Source organism: Sciurus vulgaris (genome assembly GCF_902686455.1).
Source record: "Sciurus vulgaris genome assembly, chromosome: 17".
In the NCBI taxonomy this organism is placed as follows: domain Eukaryota; kingdom Metazoa; phylum Chordata; class Mammalia; order Rodentia; family Sciuridae; genus Sciurus; species Sciurus vulgaris.
Genome location: NC_136478.1, coordinates 74,767,205 through 74,787,560, shown reverse-complemented (window position 1 = coordinate 74,787,560; position 20,356 = coordinate 74,767,205). Strand labels below are relative to the sequence as shown.

General features: G+C 55.2%; 2 protein-coding genes across 3 annotated transcripts; both read right to left on the bottom strand.

The window, feature by feature from the left end:
• Window positions 1-3,172: 3,172 nt before the first annotated feature.
• On the bottom strand, window positions 3,173-7,128 carry RNF225 (ring finger protein 225). Of its 2 annotated transcripts, none has more exons than XM_079117555.1 (2): window positions 7,048-7,128; window positions 3,173-6,060 (listed from the first exon to the last, which is right to left on the bottom strand). In XM_079117555.1, the coding sequence occupies exon 2, from the start codon at window positions 5,954-5,956 to the stop codon at window positions 4,973-4,975; it is 984 nt and encodes a 327-aa protein (XP_078973681.1). In that variant the 5' UTR covers window positions 5,957-6,060; window positions 7,048-7,128; the 3' UTR covers window positions 3,173-4,972. The 2 variants fall into 2 exon arrangements, with proteins under 2 accessions (XP_078973681.1, XP_078973680.1); XM_079117554.1 differs by lacking the exon at window positions 7,048-7,128 and adding an exon at window positions 6,403-6,829.
• A 26-nt stretch (window positions 7,129-7,154) lies between these two features.
• On the bottom strand, window positions 7,155-12,200 carry RPS5 (ribosomal protein S5). The gene is made up of 6 exons (XM_079117560.1): window positions 12,048-12,200; window positions 11,158-11,266; window positions 8,331-8,540; window positions 8,043-8,171; window positions 7,348-7,446; window positions 7,155-7,271 (listed from the first exon to the last, which is right to left on the bottom strand). The coding sequence occupies exons 2-6, from the start codon at window positions 11,263-11,265 to the stop codon at window positions 7,203-7,205; spliced, it is 615 nt and encodes a 204-aa protein (XP_078973686.1). The 5' UTR covers window position 11,266; window positions 12,048-12,200; the 3' UTR covers window positions 7,155-7,202.
• Between the last annotated feature and the right edge of the window lie 8,156 nt (window positions 12,201-20,356).

The following is a 20,356-nucleotide window of genomic DNA, read 5'->3' as shown; positions in this document are numbered from 1 at the left end:
GGGAGGGAGAGGGACAGAGAGAGAGAGAGAGAGGGAGGGGGAGAGAGGTAGGGAGAGATGGAGGGGGAGAGAGGGAGGGAGAGAGAGGGAGGGAGAGAGGGAGGGAGAGAGAGAGAGGGACAGAGAGGGAGAGAGAGGGAGGGAGGGAGGGAGGGAGAGAGGGAGGGAGGTTGAGAGGGAGGGAGGGAGAGAGGGAGGGAGAGGGAGGGGGAGAGGGAGAGGTGCGGCAGGTGCGGGGGAGGAGGCAAGACTGTGCCCTCGCACGTGGGGTAAAGTCGGAGGAGGAGGAACTGAGGCTGCGGGGCGGGGGAGGAGGGAAGCCGCGGCTGCCAGGGCCAGGTGCTGCCGGGCCTTGGTGTCTGTCGCCAGGCGTCGGGCGAGGCCCCTCGGACTGCCCTCAAGAGGATGCCCTGATGGCCACGGACAAGTCGGGTCGGGCAGGAGCGTCTCTCTGACCCTTGCTGAGAAGAGGGGGCGGGATTCTCCATTAGTCAGGGTCTCTAGAGGAACAGACCCAACGGGGGTTGTTAGGCCGGCGCACGCGACCAGAAGCTGGATGGCCAACAGCGGCCTGGGCAGCTGGAGGATCCACAGCTGCACAGCCCGAGAGGCGAAGCCAGAACAAGAAGGATCAACATTGCTGCCCTGGTCCACCACCAGGGCTTCTGGACGCTCCCTGAGAATCACTGGCAGTCTGCTCTGTAGAGCGAAGGAGAGGAGCCTGATGTCCCCAGACGACCGCAGCAGCCATCGAGAGGCCATTCAGAAAGAATGGAGCTTGCCTCTGCTGCTGCTTCCATCCAAGCCTCCGGACTACTGGCCGGTGCTGCCCGCTTAGGGAGGGTCCCCTTCAGCTTGCTTTCCCACGCCAGTCATTCCTGGACACACCCAGAGACGCATTCTCCTCATCCCTTGATCCAATCACGCTCCCAATCAAGTCAACCATGACGGTCACAGAGTGGAGCCCCTGACCTCCCTCCTGGCTGGTGGGGAAGAGCACTGGGGGACACGACTTGGGAAAGGTTTGGGGAGATAGGCTTGGCAGGGGAGGCAGTGCGGTGCTAGAAGACTGGGTCGGCCTGCTGGGCCCTTCGTCTGCTGTGTGAGTTTGGTCCGTGCTTGTTCCCCAGCTCCCTAACCCTGGTACCTAAGAGTGCCCACAGACTCTTGTGATAGACGGATTCCCTCATAAGGAGGGCGCATTGTTGCCCGTGTTGTAGAAGAAAGAACAGAGGCCTGGCCCACGCAGGCCTCCTGGGCACCGTCCCCAGACTCTGAAGCTGCCTCCACTCTCTGGGCATGAAGGCACCACAGCCTGGGAGGAAGAGCAAGCCTGGGGTCAAGTGACAAGGCCATGGGACCAATGGTGGTGTCCAGCAGGCAGGGGGTGGGCAGAGGGAGGAGGTAATCCAGAGCCCAGGGTGAGGGAAATGGACCAAGACCCCTGGGCAGCGGTGGAGAGGTACCCTTCTGGTCCTGTGCTGGGAGGTTTCAGGCACCCTTTATGGGCGGTGGGCAAGGAGGAACCAAATAACCTACAGAGGGATGCTTAGCAACCCCTGGGCTCTGTCACCAGCCTCTCTTTAGGGGAGGAGAGGATAAGGCCCAGGCTCCCAGGCTGGAATGGCACAGAATCCACAGTAGTTCCTCAGAGGCAGCTGGTTGGGACAGGGGAGGGACAGCCCTTCCCACACCCTGGGCCACTACCTGGCTCCCCAGATCCATTTTCCTTTCTGCAGCTATGCTGCCTACCTCAGTGCCAGCTCCAGAGTGTGCTCGAGGACACAGCTTAGACGTTCCCTCCTCCAGGAACCCTCCAGGATCACCCCCAGGCAGCACATCCTCTGCCTTCTTTTCACTGCCAGCTAAGGTTCCCTTTCTGCCCACCCTCCGTTCCCCAGGTTAAGATGGAGGGGAATGGATGAAGAGAGAGATCTCTTGGAGCCCCAAAGATGTCCAGGTGGCAATCCCTGGGACCTGTGAGCCTGCTTCCTTACTTAGTAAAAAGGACCTTGTAAATTGATTAAACTAGGAGTCTGGGGATAGGAGATCATCTCGGATGATCTGTATGGACCCCGTGTTCTCCTGTAGTCTGTCCTTATAAATGAAGAGGGGTAGAGGAAGGCTAGAGAGGTTGGTAGGTGTTATCGCTGAGACCTCTGAAGGAACTTCAGAGCTGAAGCCAAGGAAGACAGTGTAGGAGCTGGAAAAACTAAGGAAACAGATTCTTGCACTCCCCAGAAAGAACTAGAACTGTGAGAACCTCGATGTTAGCCCAGCGAGATGATCTTGGACTTCTGGACCGCAGAACTGTAAGATAATAAACGTGTTGTTCTAAGGCATCGAGTTGGGGATAGTTTGTTATAGCAGCTAGAGGAAGCGAACACAGACCATCAACCTGCTCCTGTTAGGCTGGATTCCTTCCTGTGAGTCAGGGCTGTGGCCTCCCAGTGACCCGGGTTTGCTAACTGCAGCTCCCACGGGTGATGCTCACAGTGGACACGGGGCATAACTGGCCTGGGAGGACACAGCCTTGGACTCCCTTATGCTCCTCCTCTGGCCTCCACCTGGAAGCAGCAGCTTGTCCATGCACTACCCACACGCATTCTAGGCTGCCTCCGAGTCATCTGTGGTGCCATCGGCTCCCAGTGACCATTCCCCGGGAACCACTCACACGCTGCATTCCCAGTGCTGGGAACAGACAGGGGCTCCCCTCGCACACTCAGCCCCCCTGCCCCGGTGACACCCCTAAATGGGGGTCTCAGAGGCCTAGGTCAGTCTGTGCTAGGTAGCTGCCACTTGCTGCCCCTCCATTGAGACAGGAAGGCTTCTGGGAGTGCCCTGAAGGCTGCTGTGGACTGGAAGGTGCCAGCTTCCACTGGAGCACAGTGGGGAAGCTGCGCAGAGCTGATGGAGCCCTGGAGAAAGAGTTTGGCCCCTGGTATCAAACTCAAAAACTTCTTCACAGCAAAGGAAACAATCAAGAACCTGAAGAGGGAGCCTGCAGAATGGGAGAAAATCTTTTTCACCTGCACCTCAGCACATTAAATCTCCAGGATATATAAAGAATTCAAAAAACTGAACACCAAAAAACCCCAAATAACCCAGTCAATAAATGGGCAAAGGAAATGAACAGACACTTCACAGAAGAAAAACAGTCAATCAACAAACATGAAAAAATGTTCATCTTCTCTAGCAATTAGAGAAATACAAATAAAGTGAGACGTCATCTCACTCTAGTCAGAATGTCAATCATCAAGAATACAAGTAACAATAAATGTTGGTGAGAATGTGGGGACAAAGGTTCACTTGTGCATTGCTGGTAGGACTGCAAATTGGTGCAATCACTTGGGAAAGCAGTGTGAAGATTCCTCAGAAAACTTGGAATGGAACCAATATTTGACCCAGTTATCCTACTCCTTGGCCTATACCCAGAGGACTTAAAATCAGCACAGTATAGGGACTGGGGCCACATCAGTGTTTATAGCAGCTCAATTCACAATAGCTAAACTGTGGAACCAACCTATGTGCCCTTCCACAGATGAACGGATAAAGAAAATGTAGTACATACACAAAATGGATGGAACTGGAGACTAGCCTGCTAAGTGAAAAAACCAATCCCCAAAACCAAAGGCCAAATGCGCTCTCTGATATGCAGCTGCTGGCTCACAGTAGGTGCCCTGGAGGAGGGGGAGGGTGATTTTACTGGATGGAATGGGGAGGAGTGGGGGAAGGGAGAGGGATGGGAAGGGAAGGACAGTAGAACGAATCAGACACAACTTCCTGTGTTCAGATACGAATACACGACCAGAGTAACTCCACATCATGTGCCACAAAAATGGGGAGCTATCCTCCATGTGCGCATGCTATGCCAAAATACACTACTGTCGTGTGTAACTGGGAAGAACAAATAAAAAAGAAGTTGGCCCCTGGAAGTTAAATAGGGCAATAGGGACTCTGGCAGGCATAAAGAGGGGCCAGAATCACTCAGGCTAGCCAGGTAAGTCCAGGACTCCCACAGTCACAAATCATGTCACTCAGGGGTGACCTTGGCTTCTGTAAGCCATGATGACCACAGCTGCCCCACAGCATGTTGGGAAGTTTGCAGAAGCCATGATCCAGAGAAGTCAAGTCTCCCTGAGCAGTTTGGCACTTAGAAACCGGGTAGCAGCCAGTCTTCAAGAGATAGGGCCTTGCCGGGTATGTAATACCTGTAATACCAGGGGCTCAGAAGGATCCTAAGTTCAAAGCCACCTCAGCAACTTAGCAAGGCCCTAAGCAACTCGCTGAGACCCTGTCTCAAAGGTGAAAGGGACCCGGATGTGACTCAGAGGTTAAGTGCCTCTGGGTTCAATCCCTGGTACTCAAGAAAGAGACAGAGAGAGACTGAGACAGGGTCCTAACCATCCCTGGTGGGGTCACCCCTGCCCCTGAGCCTAAGTCCCAGCCAGAGTATAAATGTATTCCTACGCCCATCCTGCAGGCAGTAGAGAGAAACAAACAAAAGAACCACACCCTTGGTGTGGGGGTAGTTGCCCCTGAAGGGACGGTGGAGGGGCATGGCTAGGAGGGATCAACAGCAATTTTTCTCTCCAAAGATGGAGCCCTCACGGCCTGCAGTGCACCCCAAGGAGTGGATCAGAACCTTCAACCCTGGTCCCGCTGGGGATTCCTCCGCAGCACTCTTTCAAGTTCAGGGCTGAGGTTCAGAAATGACTCCCAGAGAAACCCTCGCAAATGCCAGGCCAGGGCACTCAGCTGGACAACCCTGGGAATCGCAGGCATCTGCAGGTGAACTCCCACGGGGATCGGTGTGTTCCCAGAGGGTCCCTGTGGAATGATGGCGGTGGTTGCTGCTGGAGGGGGTCTGTCCCATGGGGAAATGCCATGGGTGCTTGCAGTGCACCTGCTAAGGGCCTGGGGTCGACCTGAGGTCCCCAGCCTGGACAGCAGGCCTGAGGCACCGAGGCATTTACCGCGCTCCCCACACCCGTCTCCCGCCCCGCACGCGCGGGGTCCAGCCGGGGCCACCCTCTGTCCCCCACGTGCGGTCTGGTGGGTTGTCCGGCGTCCCCTCTGCCTGGGCTGGGTCCTCAGGGCCGCCCTCGCGCTGCAGCGCGCCCACCGCAGTCCCATGCGGGGCGCTGTCCAGGTCAGGGCCAGCCGGGCGCGGCGTCCGGGGCGCCCCTGGCGTGGGCCGCGGCGGGAACCAGGAGAAGCCAGGCGCCGGAGCCAGCGCCACGAGCTGCGGCCGCGCGGGGCCGGCGGAGGCGGCGTGCGGGATCAGGAAGAAGATGTAGACGCCCGAGACCACGAGGCCCGCGGCCACCAGCACGGCCAGCGCCACGGCCGCGTTGAAGGCCCAGGCCGGGCTGCTCAGCGTCAGGCGGCGCGACAGCGGGCGGCCGAGGCGCAGCGGCGGCGGCGGCGGCGGCGCGCGCGCGGCGCGGCTCTTGCGGGGCCCGGGGGGCGGCGGCGGCGGCCGCAGGTAGAGCAGCCCGCGGCGGCGGTCGAAGCGCACGGAGCCCTGGCGCGGCGGCGGCGCGCGAGCGTCGCGGGGCAGCAGGCCGGGCTGCGTGGGCAGGGCGGGCAGCCCGCGGCGCGGCGCCAGGCGCGTGGGCGCGCGGCACACCGGGCAGGCCACCGCGTCGCCGCCGCCCGCCGTGGCCAGCGACAGGCGCGCCAGGCACTCGAGGCAGAAGACGTGGCCGCAGTCCAGGCGCTTGGGCAGCTTGAACACGCCGTCGAAGGGCGACACGCAGATGAGGCACTCCATGGGCGAGGTGGGCGGCAGGATGGGGCCCAAGGCGGGGCTGCCATCGCCCTCATCCTCCTCCGCGTCGTCCTCCTCGCCTCTGCCGGGGCAGCGGGGCGCAGATGGCGCGCCCGGGGAGCTGGGACCCGAGCCCTGAGGAGTCCGCGGGCGGCGGAGCCAGGGAGGCCGCGGGCACGGCATCCGGGCCCGACTGCGGGGAGGTGGTCAGGCAGGGAGTCCTAGGGAAGGGGCTGCTGTGCAGCGAGTCACCCCAAACAGGGCCGGATCCTCAGGTTAACTGGAACCTGGGGAGCAAGGAAGCAAATGGGCGGTGTCAGGCACGGACCCTCGACAGTCCCCAAGAAGCTGAGCTAGAGACGTCCAGGCAGACGGAGGCTAGCTTGGGAGGACCGGGTGTGGGGAGACCCGGCCCCGGGAGGGACGCCCAGGTCTGGGAAGCAAACCTAGCTGGGGCACCCTACTCCAGGGAGGACCCATCAGGGTCAACTCAAGATAGGGATGTGCTCATTCCAGTGAAGGATCCTGAGCTACAGGAGGGACCCCACAGCAAAGCAAGAAGGGAAATGAAGACGGGGTCAAAGGCTCCCGACATAGCAAGGACTGACCCTAGCCAGCCCTCTCCCTACCTTGATGCCTCCTCCTCCTGGCTGGTGGGGGTGCCCGCCTGTTCTGGCCAGCCTCTGGTCTGCTTGCTGCTGGCTACCAAGTGCCCCTCCCTCGGGGAGGGTGCCTGACCTGGGCCCACCCCTACAGGTCCCAGGCACCCGTGGAACCCGTCTGGCTGGCTGCCCCACCCCCAAGGCTAGGCCTGCCAGAACAGCAAGCCTGACTTGGGCGGATGTTGGGGACAGCTGGATGGTAGTGGCACAGAGCAGGCAGAAATGGGACCACCCTCTTCCAAAACCTCTACCTTGTACACCTGTAACCCCAGCAACTGGTGTTTGCAGTACGAGGTTCACAAGTCAGAGGTCAGCTGGGGACGCACCTACATGTGCAAGGCTCCAGCTTCTCAGCACCCCCTGAAGGCCAGGGCACAAGCAGCACTGCTGTGTACAGGGCCGACCTACGGGCCACAACCAACAGAGTGAAGCCAGCATACACATCTAAGAGGCGCGAGCAGGACTGGCCTGCCACAGGGCTGGGACCACCTCCACCTGGGGAAGCTTCTAGGGAGCCTGATGCAGGAAGATCCACAGCACCCTCCTCGTCCCTCGGAGGTCAAGGACATCCTCTCCCTCTCATTCCCAATACCCGCTGGAATACTAGGCTACCTGGCCTGCACCCTGTGACCCAGGTCTCCACAGGCTGACAGGCATGCCAGGCCCGTGAGCATCCCCATCACACCAGGCCTTCCCCCCAAAGACGGGCAACAGGTGGGTGGAGCTGCCCCCAAGGGAAGACAGTTTATTGGTCAGCAGCAGAGACATCAGCGGTTGGACTTGGCCACACGCTCCAGCTCGTCCTTCTTCTTGATGGCGTAGGAGTTAGAGGAGCCCTGTAAGGAGACATCTGATTAGCTCTGGATGTTGGGCGCGCCCCCTGCCCGACCTGAAACCCACATTCCAACCCACCTTGGCGGCATTAATGAGTTCATCTGCCAGGCACTCGGCAATGGTCTTGATGTTCCGGAAGGCAGCCTCTCGGGCTCCCGTGCACAGCAGCCAGATGGCCTAGGAAGCACAGGGGCCAAGTTAAGCCTGCAGGATTGTGGCCTCAACAGGTCCCAGCTATGAGGCACCCTTTCAGAGAAGACATCAGGGGAGTCAACACAACACCCTGCCACACGTAAGGGACAGAGGGCTGGAAAATACGCGTGTCCAGAGACACACACCTGGATGATAGGACTTCAGTCCAGCATACCTTTGACTGACAAGGTACAGGGCATGCTGGGGCAGATGAGTCAATGACAGGTATCATAATGCTATTAAATTCCTCAGGAGCAGAATGATGGGAGCCATCAGCCTTGCTCTGAAGACACTGGCTCAAACGTTTAGGGAAGAACTGTTGGAATCACTGCAACTGACTCTCAATGGTCCAAAGGGAGGGGGAAGAAAATCACACAGCACATCTGTAACAGCACATCTGTAGTGTACACTAGGTTACACTACACTCTAGAAAGTATACAACAGGCACCAGATGAAACCAACTTCGGAGGGCTCCCAGAGCCAGGATGTGATTCCAGGAAGGTTTCCTGGAGGAAGTGAGACTCCACCTAAAACATGCCAAAGGGGAAAACCCTCTCCGCCCCAGGCAGGACTCCACCCACCTGATTCACTCTGCGCAGCGGAGACACGTCCACGGCCTGCCTCCTCACAGTGCCAGCTCGCCCGATGCGAGTCGAGTCCTCCCGGGGGCCGCTATTGATGATGGCATTCACCAGGACCTGCAGAGGGTTCTAGAAGACAGGGGGCCATAAGCCCAACATGCAGCCCGGGTGCTCCCTCCCGACTGAACCCTAACAGGGTGACAACCACACGGTGACCAGCACGGCACGCATTCCAGGGCGCTGCGGCACATTCCATGGGCACAGCCTGCCTCGCTTGCCGAATCCTACCTCACCAGTGAGGAGGTGGATGATCTCAAAGGCATGCTTGACGATGCGCACGGTCATGAGCTTCTTGCCGTTGTTGCGGCCGTGCATCATCATGGAATTGGTGAGTCGCTCCACGATGGGGCACTGTGCTTTGCGGAAGCGCTTGGCTGCGTAGCGCCCTGCACTGTGGGGCAGGTACTTGGCGTACTTCTCCTTCACCGCAATGTAATCCTGAGTGGCAGGGGATGAAGAGCAGTCAGGACAGGGTAGACACTGACACCCACTCAGCACAGCACCCCAATATGTAATTCCAGTCTGCCTGCCAGGGGACAGGGACGAGTCCAGCCTGGCTCAAAAAGGAAAACCTACAAGCGACTTTCCCATCACTACAAAAGCACTTCATTTATAATGGAGTGAAGTGTGTGATTCCGTTTTTTTTTTTGTTTTTTTTGTTTTTTTGTTTTTTTTTTGGTGGCGCTGGAGATTGAACCCGTGCATGCGAGGCACGCACTCTGCCAGCTGAGCTCTATCCCCACCTGTGATTCCAGTTTTTACAACAGTGCTCCTTGAACTGCAACATGGACGTTCCAGCAGACAACTGTGCTGTAGGGTGTCAAGCAGCATCCAGCACACCAGCAGCAACCCATTCAGGTGTTGTTTTGGCAGTGCTGGGATCGAACCCCAGGCATACTGGGCAGGTGCTCTACTATCCCCCTTTCTTTTATTTTATTTATTTATTTATTTATTTTGGCTGCTGGGGATCGAACCCAGGGCCTTGTGCTTACAAGGTAAGCACTCTACCGACTGAGCTGTCTCCCCAGCTCCCCCTTTATTTTAAATGTTTAGACAAGAGTCTTTCTAGTTGCTGAGACTGGTCTCAAAATTGCAATCCTCCTGCCTCAGCCCAAGTCACTGGGATTACAGGCAAACAAAACTGTACACAGCACCCCTTCAGTCTTTATTTAAAATATATATAATATACACATACGTATTTTTTAGTTGTAGGTGGACACAATACTTTTATTTTTCTGTGGTGCTGAGGATAGAACCCAGGGCCTCACACGTGCTAGGTGAGTGCTCTACCACTGAGCTACAACCCCAGCACTTCCCTTCAGTTTAAAAAAAATTTTTTTTTTAGTTGTAGATGGACGCAATACCTTTATTTGCGTCACAGGTGCTAGGCAAGCGCTCCACCATTGAGCTACAACCCCCACCCCACCCAAACTTGAGTTCTGACAACTAAAAATGTATCCAGGCCAGGCGCCTTGGTGCATGCTTGTAATCCCAGTGGCTCAGGAGACTGAGGCAGGAGGATCACAAGTTCAAAGCCAGCCTCAGCAAAAGTGAGGTGATAAGCAACTCAGCAAGACAGTCTCTAAATAAAATACAAAATAAGGCTGGGGATGTGGCTCAGTGTTCAAATGTTCCTGAGTTTAATCCCAGGTACCAAGAAAAAGTATCCAAATATTGCTGAGTGTCACCTTAGACAGAACCACTGTTACAAGAGAAAATGTCAGGGGGAAATAATAGTCAAAATATTAGCCTTGCATACATAAGGAGGACTGAAGCAGAAGAGTTATGTGTATGCAAAGGGGACTGCAGCTGATAGTTCCATTACAAAATGTGCCCAAGGCCACTCTATCACTTCCATGTGAGAACATAAATGTCATTTGTCCAGATTACAAGGGACAGTGATAATTTTTACATTTTTGAAGTGTTGTACAAAAAGAAAAACTAAATGAAGAAGTAACTGAGACCCAATGTGTCTGTGAGGCATAAAACATACCATCGGGTCCCTAATGAAGAAGTTTGGGCCCCTGGGGTTATATGGTACAGCACTTGCCTATCATACAAGAAGCCCTAGGTTCCATGTCTAGCACCACAAAATATAGAACACTGTAAGCAAACCCATGGAGGCAAAGCAAAGCTCTACAAGACATCCAGAAAATAGTCCTGTATCCTTTAGGCACAGTATATAAGTACTTGACTAATTAACATGACTTTTAATAATTTTTGGGGGTGGGGGGGGTACTGGGGGATTTGAATCCAGGGCCTCATGCATGCCAGGGAAGCGCTTTATCACTGAGCCACCTTCCCAGCCCTTAAAATAATTCTTTTTTAAAACACAGGAAGAACCCACAAAACTACAAATCCCTAAGGTCCATGAAATTCCTAAAACAGGAACCTATGTGAGGGCTGGGGACATGCTCGGCAAAGTACACACCAACAGTCCTCTCACTTCCTGAAATGCTGTAAAGCTACAGCAACCAGGACGATGTAGTACTGGTATAAACGTACGATATACAAACCAATAGCATAATTCAGAATCCAGAAATAAACCCATATACCAGCCAACTGATTTTCAACAAGGGTGCCAAGACCATTCAGCTGGTTAAAGAACAGTCTATTTAACAGATGATGCTGGATAACCAGACTGCAAGAAAAAGAACTAGATGCTTCCACTTGAAAATGGTGGAAAAATTTTTGTGTGAGAAGTGTTAGGGGTCGAACTCAGGGCCTTGCACATATTAGGCTAGCACTCCACCACTGACTTATAACCCCCACACCTAAAATGGTGAACCACATGTGCATTTTGCTACAAAAACAACAAATCCCATGCAACAGTATATGTGATACCTCTAGAGAAAGAATCATCAATATAAAATCGTAGTAACTTGTAGGTGAGATTTAAGAAAGAGTGGACATGGTGATTCAGGGATCTTTTGAACTACTGCACCTTCAAATGTTGACTTGGTGGAACAATTCTCAAATTTCGAATGTTCCCTCCTGGAAGAATCCACACTTCCCAACCCCCGGTAGGGAGGGCCACCCATCAAGTCCGCCTCACCTGCAGGGAAATGTCATTGATCTGCACATCATCAGTGCTCCACTTCCCAAAGAGCTTGATGTCGGGGGTCTCTGCAACTGCAGGTGTGGCTGCCTCCCACTCCGTCATCCTGGGCACAGGGTGAGAAGGGAAATAAGCAGAGTCCACCCGCCTGGAGCACAGGCTCCAACCCTGAGGCTGACCCCATCCTACGGGAGTTAGAAGGGGCCAAAATTCACTGAGCACCTAGGCACACCTACTCCCACCTGAGGCCGACCTCGTCCTAGGGGTGAGTGACTCGCTAGGAGGGACCGCTCTCCCGGCCTTAGAAAACCTCGCAGCTGTTGCGAAGCACCCGCCTCACTCGGGAGCACTGGTTCCGAGACCTGGCGGCCCCCCCCGTGCACAGCCGCTGCAGGACACGCGACGGTGGCCTGGCAGGGGACGCCGAGTACCCTGACGTCGCAGCTGACGCGAGCAGACACAGGCCGCGCCACTTTCAGAGAACACAAGCTCTCGGAACCGTCCGCTCGTCCGTGAGGTGTTAACGCCACCTGACGGAGAGGACCACCGGACGGACCTGCGGCAGAACCGGTGCCAGTTTCCACCCTGGCTCGATACTAGGCGGACACTAAGGGACGCTATGGAGAAAACAGGGGCAGGGCGAAGGCGTGATCACAGAACTACGAAAACGGCAACCTCCGGTCTCGATGTGCGGCCGCAAACCCAAAACCAGGGTCCGCGGCGGCGCAGGCCCACCGCGGCTCCGAGCGGCGCGGGCCGCGCGTCTCCGAAGCACCCCTTTCCGGAAGGGGGGGGAGCCGAGCCCCGAAGACGCAGGCCCCGGGCGCGCCCGCGTCCTCCGGAGACCCTTGGCTGCCCCTCGGAACCCAGAGCCCTCCGCAGCTAACCTGAGAGCACAGCCGAGGAGCCTCGGTCGCGCCGCGTGCTCCACGCGCCGCCCTGGCACAGACAGGAAGAGGCCGCGTGGAGCTGGCCGACGCTTTTAAGTGTAGAGAAAACTTCCGGGTCAGCGGAGGCAACGCGCGCGCACAAGAGCGTAGCGCGGTCAAGGACCAATCCCGCGCGGGGATAAAGGCAGCCTGCCCTTCGGACGGAGCGCGCACGTCCGCCGCGCACGCGCACTGGCAAAAGCGGGCCCACAGCGCGCCTGGCGGGTGTGCGGGAAGAAGCACTTGCCCGGACTCGGGGGCCTGTGCACAAGCGCAGAGATAGCGAGGCCAACGCCGCCATATCTAATGAGGGCAGAAGTCCGGGCTGCGATCCCTCAGGCCGGGCAGTTGGCTCGGCACCCTGTCGTTCTTTGCCGTCCTCACGACTGCTTCCCGAGGACACACGCGCCGCGCCCCCGCGTTGGCGGAGTGAGATGCGGCCGACGCCGCTCTCCGCCGGGTCCGCGTCGCCGCGCGCATGCGCCGCCGCTGACAGTGACCACTCCGGTGATCGGCTGCCGGGTTTCCCGCGCCACCGCCGCCTCTGCTGCCGTAGTTTCGCGTCCTGGAGGACCAGGTTCGCGGCGGTGGGAGCCAGACCACATGCTGGACCACATCTCCGGGGCGGGGCATCTGGAGCAGGGCAGGCAGGCCGGGTCCCTCGGGGAGCCCTTTATCTCGGTGCTCATCGCTGGGAATCCTGTGTCCCCGGCTCCCGGGCTGCCGTTTTGAATTAGCATGACTTCGGCTTTGGAGTCCAAAAGCTTCTGAAATTACGGGACTGTTCCCCCGTCTGGTTCCCCTTCAGGCCCCTGTCGCCCCAGCTCTGTCGCTGCTGCCAGCTGATCCCAGAAGGCTCGCTACCCAGGTCAGCCTGGGGGGGCTGACAAGTGTCCTTAAGAAGAGAGAGGGGCTAGTGCCCGAAACCACGAGGGAAAAGGCGTGGGGGAGACAGCCGCGTGACCACAGAGCCCTGGCACACGGAGCCACCGGAACTTGGAAAAAGCAAGGAAGGGTCCTCCACAGAAATGTGCCCTTACAACACCTTGATTATGGACTTTTGACCATCAGAACTCAATAAATTGCCGGGTCTTTTTATTTTTATTTTTTTAGTTGTAGAGGACACAATACCTTTATTTTGTTTTTTATGTGGTACTGAGAATCGAACCCAGCGCCTCCCACGTGCTAGGCAAGTGCTCTACCACGGAGCCACAAACCCAGCCCAATAAATTGTTTTAAGCCACCAAGTTTGTGGCGATTTGTTACTGCAGGCACAGGACACTGATGTACCCCAGATGCTGAAAGGCTGCCTTTGCCAAGCTTAGTCTTTCCTTCCATGCCACCTGAGTGAGACTCTTCCTGATAACCTCATGGTGACAACCTGAGATGCCATGCCTGCCACCTCATTCCCTTGTCCCCTCCTAGTTGGGAATCATTCTGGGGTAGGCAGCTCCTTAATCCCACATGGACATTAGGAGTCTAGGAACCAGATTGCTTGCTCTTAAGAACAAGCTTATGAGGTGGACATACTAATTTTACTTTCAGGGAGGCCCAAAGAGGTGAAATCACGTGGTCCAAGGTCACAAAGAAGGTGGTGAGACTGGGAGCCCCAGATGACTGCCCCAAGTGTGGTCTCTCCTGCTTCAGCTGTCTTCCCCACCCCCTGCATTGTGTCTGCCACAGCTCTGGGCCCCTGAACGTACACAGTGACCATGATGTATTTGTTCTGTGACCAATAAGTGGTTCTCTCCCCTGGGTATGGCAGAACCCAGAGAGCGACTCTGTCCCTAAGCCCTCTCTCTCTTCATAGGAAGTGCTGCCTGCCCAGTAACCATGTAATTATGGGTTGTAGTTACAGGAGGGCTTGCCTTGCCTCCAGGCCTGCTGGAATAAAGGCGCAAAGGAATGAATGAATGAATAGGTATACTGACTCTCCAATTCTTGCAGGTCTGCTGTCTCGCCCTGCCACAGCACCATGGCAGACAGGCTGAACTTGCCCACTGCCCTAGGCCTCCTGCTGCCTGTGGAGCATGTCCAAGCATGGGCTCCCAGGGGCAGGTGCCTGGGCCAGTCCACCTGCTGGGTGACCTGGCTTAAGCCTCTTCTAGGTTCAGTCTACTCAGCTACAGATTGGGACCCTGTGTCATCAGGATGCCTGTGGATCTGGAGAGCTACAAGGAGAGTACCTGTGCGGGTGGTGATGAATTAAGGTTAGCTGGTAAAGAATATGGGAGGCTGGCCAGGCATAGTGGAGCACACCTGCGATCCTTGCTACTCAGCCGGCTGAGGCAGAAGGACTGCCAAGTTGCAGTCCTTAGACCTCATCTCAAAATTAAAAACAAGAAGGGCTGATAGAGAGCCCCTGTGTTCAACCTCAGTACTGGGGGTGGGGAAGGAGCATCATGTGCTGGAAACACAGGCGTTACGTACATAGAACTACTGTAGTTATTGTGCTCAGTGAGGTTGAAGGCAGAGGCTCTGGGCCTGAGGCTTGCCTTTACTCTGCACAAAAGGGACATGGGTCAGAGATTTTAAAAATGTGAGACCTTCTAGCCTCATGGAGACTGTATTAGTTTCCTGTTTGCTGTTGTAAGAAATTACCGCAAACTTAGTGGCATAATAAAACACACATTATCTTGCAGCTTAGAGGTCAGAATTTCAAAATGAGCCCTGCACTGAGGTTAAGACAGTGGGGGAGGACAAGCAAGTGCCCTCTGACTACCTCACCCACTGACCTAGATGCCTTCAACTCCTGCTAAAATTCCTTGCTTTCTGTCTCTTCTTTTTCTACAGCTTTCAAGACTCTTGAATTAGGAATGGGGGTGTGGCTCAGTGATAGAATGCTTGCCTAGCAGGCATGAAGTCCTGGGCTCAATCCCCAGCACTGTGAACAAACAAACAAATGATTCCTGAGGAATTTTGGCCAAGCCACTGTGGTTTGCTTTCATGGCCCCTGGTACTTTCTCCCCTCCTGGGAATTACCAATTACCACAGGGCAGGTTTTTTTTTTTTTTTTTTTCTATTTTTTTCTTTGTTATTATTATTATTTTTTGTACCAGGGATTGAACCTAGGGATACTTAATCACTGAGTGACATCCCCAGCCCTTTTACTTTTTATTTTGAGACAGGTTCTCCATAAGTTGCTGAGGCTGACTTTGAACTTGTGCTCCTCCTGCCTCAGCCCCCTGGATCATAGGCATGCACCACTGCACCTGGCCACAGGTTCTTTTTAAAGCACATGAATGAGCAGATGTTCACCCACAGGAGCAGGGTGCCCCAGGACTTTTCTGGAAATACCGTGTACATATGACTGACATCCTTCAGTCCCCACCTCCCGTGAGTTTAAGGCTGTTTCTGCTGGGTGGAGGATGTTGCTCTTCCCAGGAACACCTGGTGTCCTCCTGACAGTTTGTCCAGGCATTGGGCAGCACCTGTTCACAGCCCAGCCACTCTGTCCACTCTGTCAAGGGTGCTGGACCATCTATGAGTTTCGTGTGGCTGATCACTACAGTTGGATGACTTCAAACAACAAATTTATTCTCACGGTTTTGGAGGCCAGGAGTCTGAAGCTGAGATGTTGGCAGTGCCACATGCTCTGAAGACCCCAGGCAGGGTCTGCACGCGCCTCCATTTGCAGCTCGAGAAGTGAGGAGGCATCTGGCCATTTCCAACTCCTCCACCACATCAGAAACTCCCCCTGCCTCCCTCTTCCAGGACACTTGTCTTTGGAATCAGGGTCTGTGCAGGCTATTCAGGATCTTCAAGGTGTTTCATTGAATCTGCAAAGATCCTTTTGCCAAGTAGAGTCAAACCTAGAAGTTCTGGGGATTAGGGCAAGAATGTACCTTTCCTGGGGACACTGCGTAATCTGCTAGAGCTTTCTATGGGACCTGCCCAGTCCTGGTAGACCTCACGTCCCAGGCTGTCCATCCTGGTAGTCAGACTATCCTAGGTGTCACTCCGACCCGAGAGAGGCTTCAGGCCTCTGGTACCTTGGGGGTCAGGAGGTGAGGCTGGGTGCTGACCCGGGCTTTGTTCTGGCCTTGTGAAGACAGAGACCGTGACCTCGCAGGGGGCAGCATTTGTGAGAAGTCCCGGGGCAGGAGCGGGACACTATCCCTCACACCTGGGGCACAGCAACCTGGCATTGCATCAGAGAGAGCAGAAGGGCACAGCAACCTGGCATTGCATCAGGGAGAGCAGAAGCTGGCTGTGGTGCTTCTGGGTCACCAGACTCTGGAAGTCCGGCCTTTCCCCAGGGGTGGTCCGAGCTGGGACCTGGTCGAGACACAAAGGTGAGCATCTGCCGTCCTGCGTCCTGCACGGTGCTCCTGGGAGGAGTGCAGCCTTCCCTGGGGGTGCAAAGCCCTCTCACCAGCATCCACAGCCGGGGAGCGCCCTCCTGGGGCTGGGGACCCGTGTTCCCAGCCTGGCAGTGTCTCCAGACTGCATCAGCAGAGGGTCCTGGTGGTTTCCCCAACAAGTAGTTGGCCTCTGTCAGGGTTTCTCCGGGACAAACCAGGGAACTCTACAGAACCTACAGTGTCCAGAGCTGGGGATGTGTGGCACATTGCCTGGTATGTGTGAAGCCCTGCATTTGATCCCCCGCACCACAAACAGCCTCCTACAGTGCCCAGAGGCAGGGGCTTGGGGCTGCCAGGGCTAGGGAGGAAGGTGCAGTAGGCCTGCTCTGCTCAGCTTTCCAGAACCGGCGTGCCGGAAGGAGAGGCCCACACCTCTGGAGGTAGATGCAGGCAACATGGCTGTCTAGGGCTCCGTGACCAGGTAGACCCAGCTGTGAGGCACTGTGCCTGGGGTCCTGCCTGACTCCCCGCCGAGTCACAGCTTCCCATCTGTACATGGCTGTCCGCAGTGCCCTCCAGCGTGACCGCGCTGTGGTGTCCCGACCCTGACGTGCTGCCCCTTGCTTCCAGCAGCTTCATCCTGATGTCGGTGCGTGAGTGGCATCTGGCTGAAGAAAACACTGTCACCGAGCGCGTGAGCTTTTGATGTGAGTTGCTGCTCTGCTGTGCAGTCTTTTGGCTGTTGGGAGAATTTAGTGTTTCATCTTTACTTAGCGATTTTCAGAGACCTTGTTTTCTCATTACAAAAATATTGCTTTAAAAACTCACCCCTTGTGGCTCAGTGATCCATTCAGTCCCCAGTACCAAAAAACAAAACAAACAGAAAAGCCCCACATCCCTGCCAAGCACAGTGGCGCATGCCTGTGATCCCAGTGGCTCAGGAGGCTGAGGCAGGAGAGTTGCAAGTTCAAAGCCAGCCTGAGCAACTTAGTGAGGCCCTGTCTCAAAATAAAAATATAAAATGGGGTGGGGGTGTGGTTCAGTGGGTAGGTACCCCTGCATTCAATCCCGGTACCAAACCTGCCCCCCCGCCCCAGACAAAAACAACACATCTCTGTTGTGTGTGGTCCTGTCCCTGTGGGCAGGGATTAGATGGCTGGGTTGTTGCAGGGTAGGTCTGCACCCCGGGCAGGCGTCCGGGCACACGCAAGCAGAAACACTGTGCCAGGTGGGCAGTTACTTTTTTTCTTGAGATATGAATCACATTACAAGTCCACCTTTCCCCCCGCTTGATACTGGGGATTGAACCCAGGGGTACTTTACCACTAAGCTACATCCCAGCCCTGTGATTCTCCTACCTCCGCCTCCTGAGTAGCTGAGATTACAGGTGTGCCACCATGCCCAAGTTAGATCAACTATTAAAGTGCACATTTCAGGTTGGCTTTTTAATTTTTGATATTCTCAGTACTGTGTGACCATCACCACTGTAATCCCCAAACATTTCATCACTCCAAAGTAAGACTCCATGCCCGGTGAACAGTTACTCCCCAGCTTCCTCCCTCTGGCCCCGGGAACTTCTAACCTACTTTCTGTCTCCATGAGTTTGCTACCTGGATATTTCATATAAATGCAATTGTACGGTGTATGGTCTTTTTTGACTGCTTCGTCCACTTAATGATGTTTTCCAAGGCCCCATCACTTTGTTGAATGTTTCAGTATTTTGTTCCTATATGACCTTTCTTCCCCTCCTCCTCCTTCTTTCTTCTTCTTTTGGTGCCAGGGTTTAAACCCAGGGGTGTCTAACAACTGAGCCACAAACCCGGCTCCCTTTTTTTGGGGGGGGTACTAGGGATTGAACTTGGCACAACTCAAGGATTTCATTCACATTCATTTTGGTTCGGTCAGTCTTAATTAGATGTATTTGTTTTACATCAGAGAGTCTCTACCTTCTTGTTTTTAAAAGGGGGTCTCTGCTCTTTTACGACTATTTGATGACTCTGCCACACGTGGCCTTCCCCAAGGGCCCGTGAGCTGGTCCTTCTGGCCCTGGGCAGGTCCTCTTGCGGGTTACGTTCACGTTCATCCTCTGTGAGGCTGCTGAGCACTGGTGGGCAGATGGTGTCTGTGGCGGCTTGACCCCTGTTGTGTCTTGGTTGCTTTTCAGTTCTCTTCTTGGGAGCTGCACAGTCATTACATCCAGATGGGCAGAAAGAGAGCAGCAAGCCTGAAGCTGTGCCTGTGGACACGACTTCACAGTGTCTGGGAAAGAGGAGCATTTAACCGAGTGCCTGCTGTACCTCAGGCCCTTCCACAGGATGGCATGCTGGCTGGTCATTTTTAGGGCCATGTGGACAGTCCACTGTTCGCTGTCCTCATGCTCAGAGAAGCCCTTGGCTTCCAAGCATGTTCCTTAAGTCTCAAGCTCAAGCTAAGTCAGTTGTCAGGGGGAGAAGCCAAGGCACCAGATTAGGAGTCCACTGTGGGGAGAAGGGTCTTTGTTTCCGGGGACTTGCCCCTGATTAGTGCCACCCTGGGGGAAGAACCTGCAAAGACCAGTGCCCTGGTGGGTACGGACGGGGCCCATGTCTCAGTACATACAGACCTTAGAGACTGAGCTGCAGCTTGGGGTGGCCCCACCTACCCTGGGCCTAAGACCATTCTCATCTGGGCCTGGAGGGGAGAGAGGGTCACCATGAGTGACCAGAGTAAGGCTGTTTGAGAAACTTCTGGGGTCTGCTCCTTACTGTCACCATTATTTGGCAGATTCCCAGGACCAGTTACTTACCCTAACACGTGAGGTCACCTTTAACTTAGGGCCATCCCCTCCCACAGAGCAAAGCCAGGACAGGGCCAGGCTGCCCCGCAGCCCTTCCTGACCTGAGGAACCGGCGCGGCTCTGCATCCTGGTCTTCACCTGCTCCATGTGCCTGATTCTCACCCCAGAACATTGCCCGGGGCATGACCATCAGTGCAGGTCGAAGTGATGCTGCAGGGACAGTGGGCAGTGTGTTCTGCAAGGAACAGCGTCTGGTCACTCCCAGGTGGCCCAACATGTAGAGAGATCTGCCTAGATCCTCTCGGTTCCCGTTGGTTCTCCATCGAGTTGTTCGGGCTGCTGGGGAGCCCCAGACAACTGCTTCTTAGAAAATTTGTAGAACTGTCAGAAAAAGTTAGAGCAGGCTGTGGGAGAAGTGGAGTCGCAGTCTCACCAAATGGACTTGGGTTTCTGGAAATGTGAAGAGTGATAGCTGCCTTCCACGTCAAGGGAGCACAGACGTGCCTGGGTTCCATCCCAGCACACCCACGGAGGACCATGGGGCCCTGGGAGTGGGAGCGGTGGGCCGGGGCCTCCACCTCCATTCCACCTTGATACCAGCCATCCAGGTTTCCCAGAGGCTGTGCTAGACAGACCCTTCTTTGTTCTGGAAACAAAAACCTACAGAAAGCTCTCCCTCTTTCAGGCAGGCTCTTGAATAGGCCAGCTCTCTGACTTCTTGTGATTGTCGTTGGGTGGGATTGCTTGATAAGGCATGCAAGTCCTTGTCGGGTGTGGTGGTGCACGCCTGTAGTCACAGTGACGTGCAGCCTGGTGTGGGGGCCCACATCTGTGATCCCAGCAGCTCAGGAGACTGAGGCAGGAGAATCCCAAGCTCAAAGCCAGCCTCAGTAACTCAGTGAGACCCTGTCTCTAAGTAAAACATAAGAAAGGACTGGGAATTTCATTCAGTGGTTGAGTGCCTCTGAGTTCAATTCCTGGTACCCTCCCCCCCTCAAAAAAAAAATAAAGGGCTGGGGATGTGGCTCAGTTGTTTAAGTGCCCCTGGCTTCAAACCCTGGAACCAAAAAAAATAAAACAGTCACAGCAACTCAGGAGGCTGAAGCAGGAGGATCACAGGTTCAGACTAGCCTGGTAACTTAGTGAGGTCTTGTGTTGAAATAAACAATAAAAAGGACTAGCTCAGT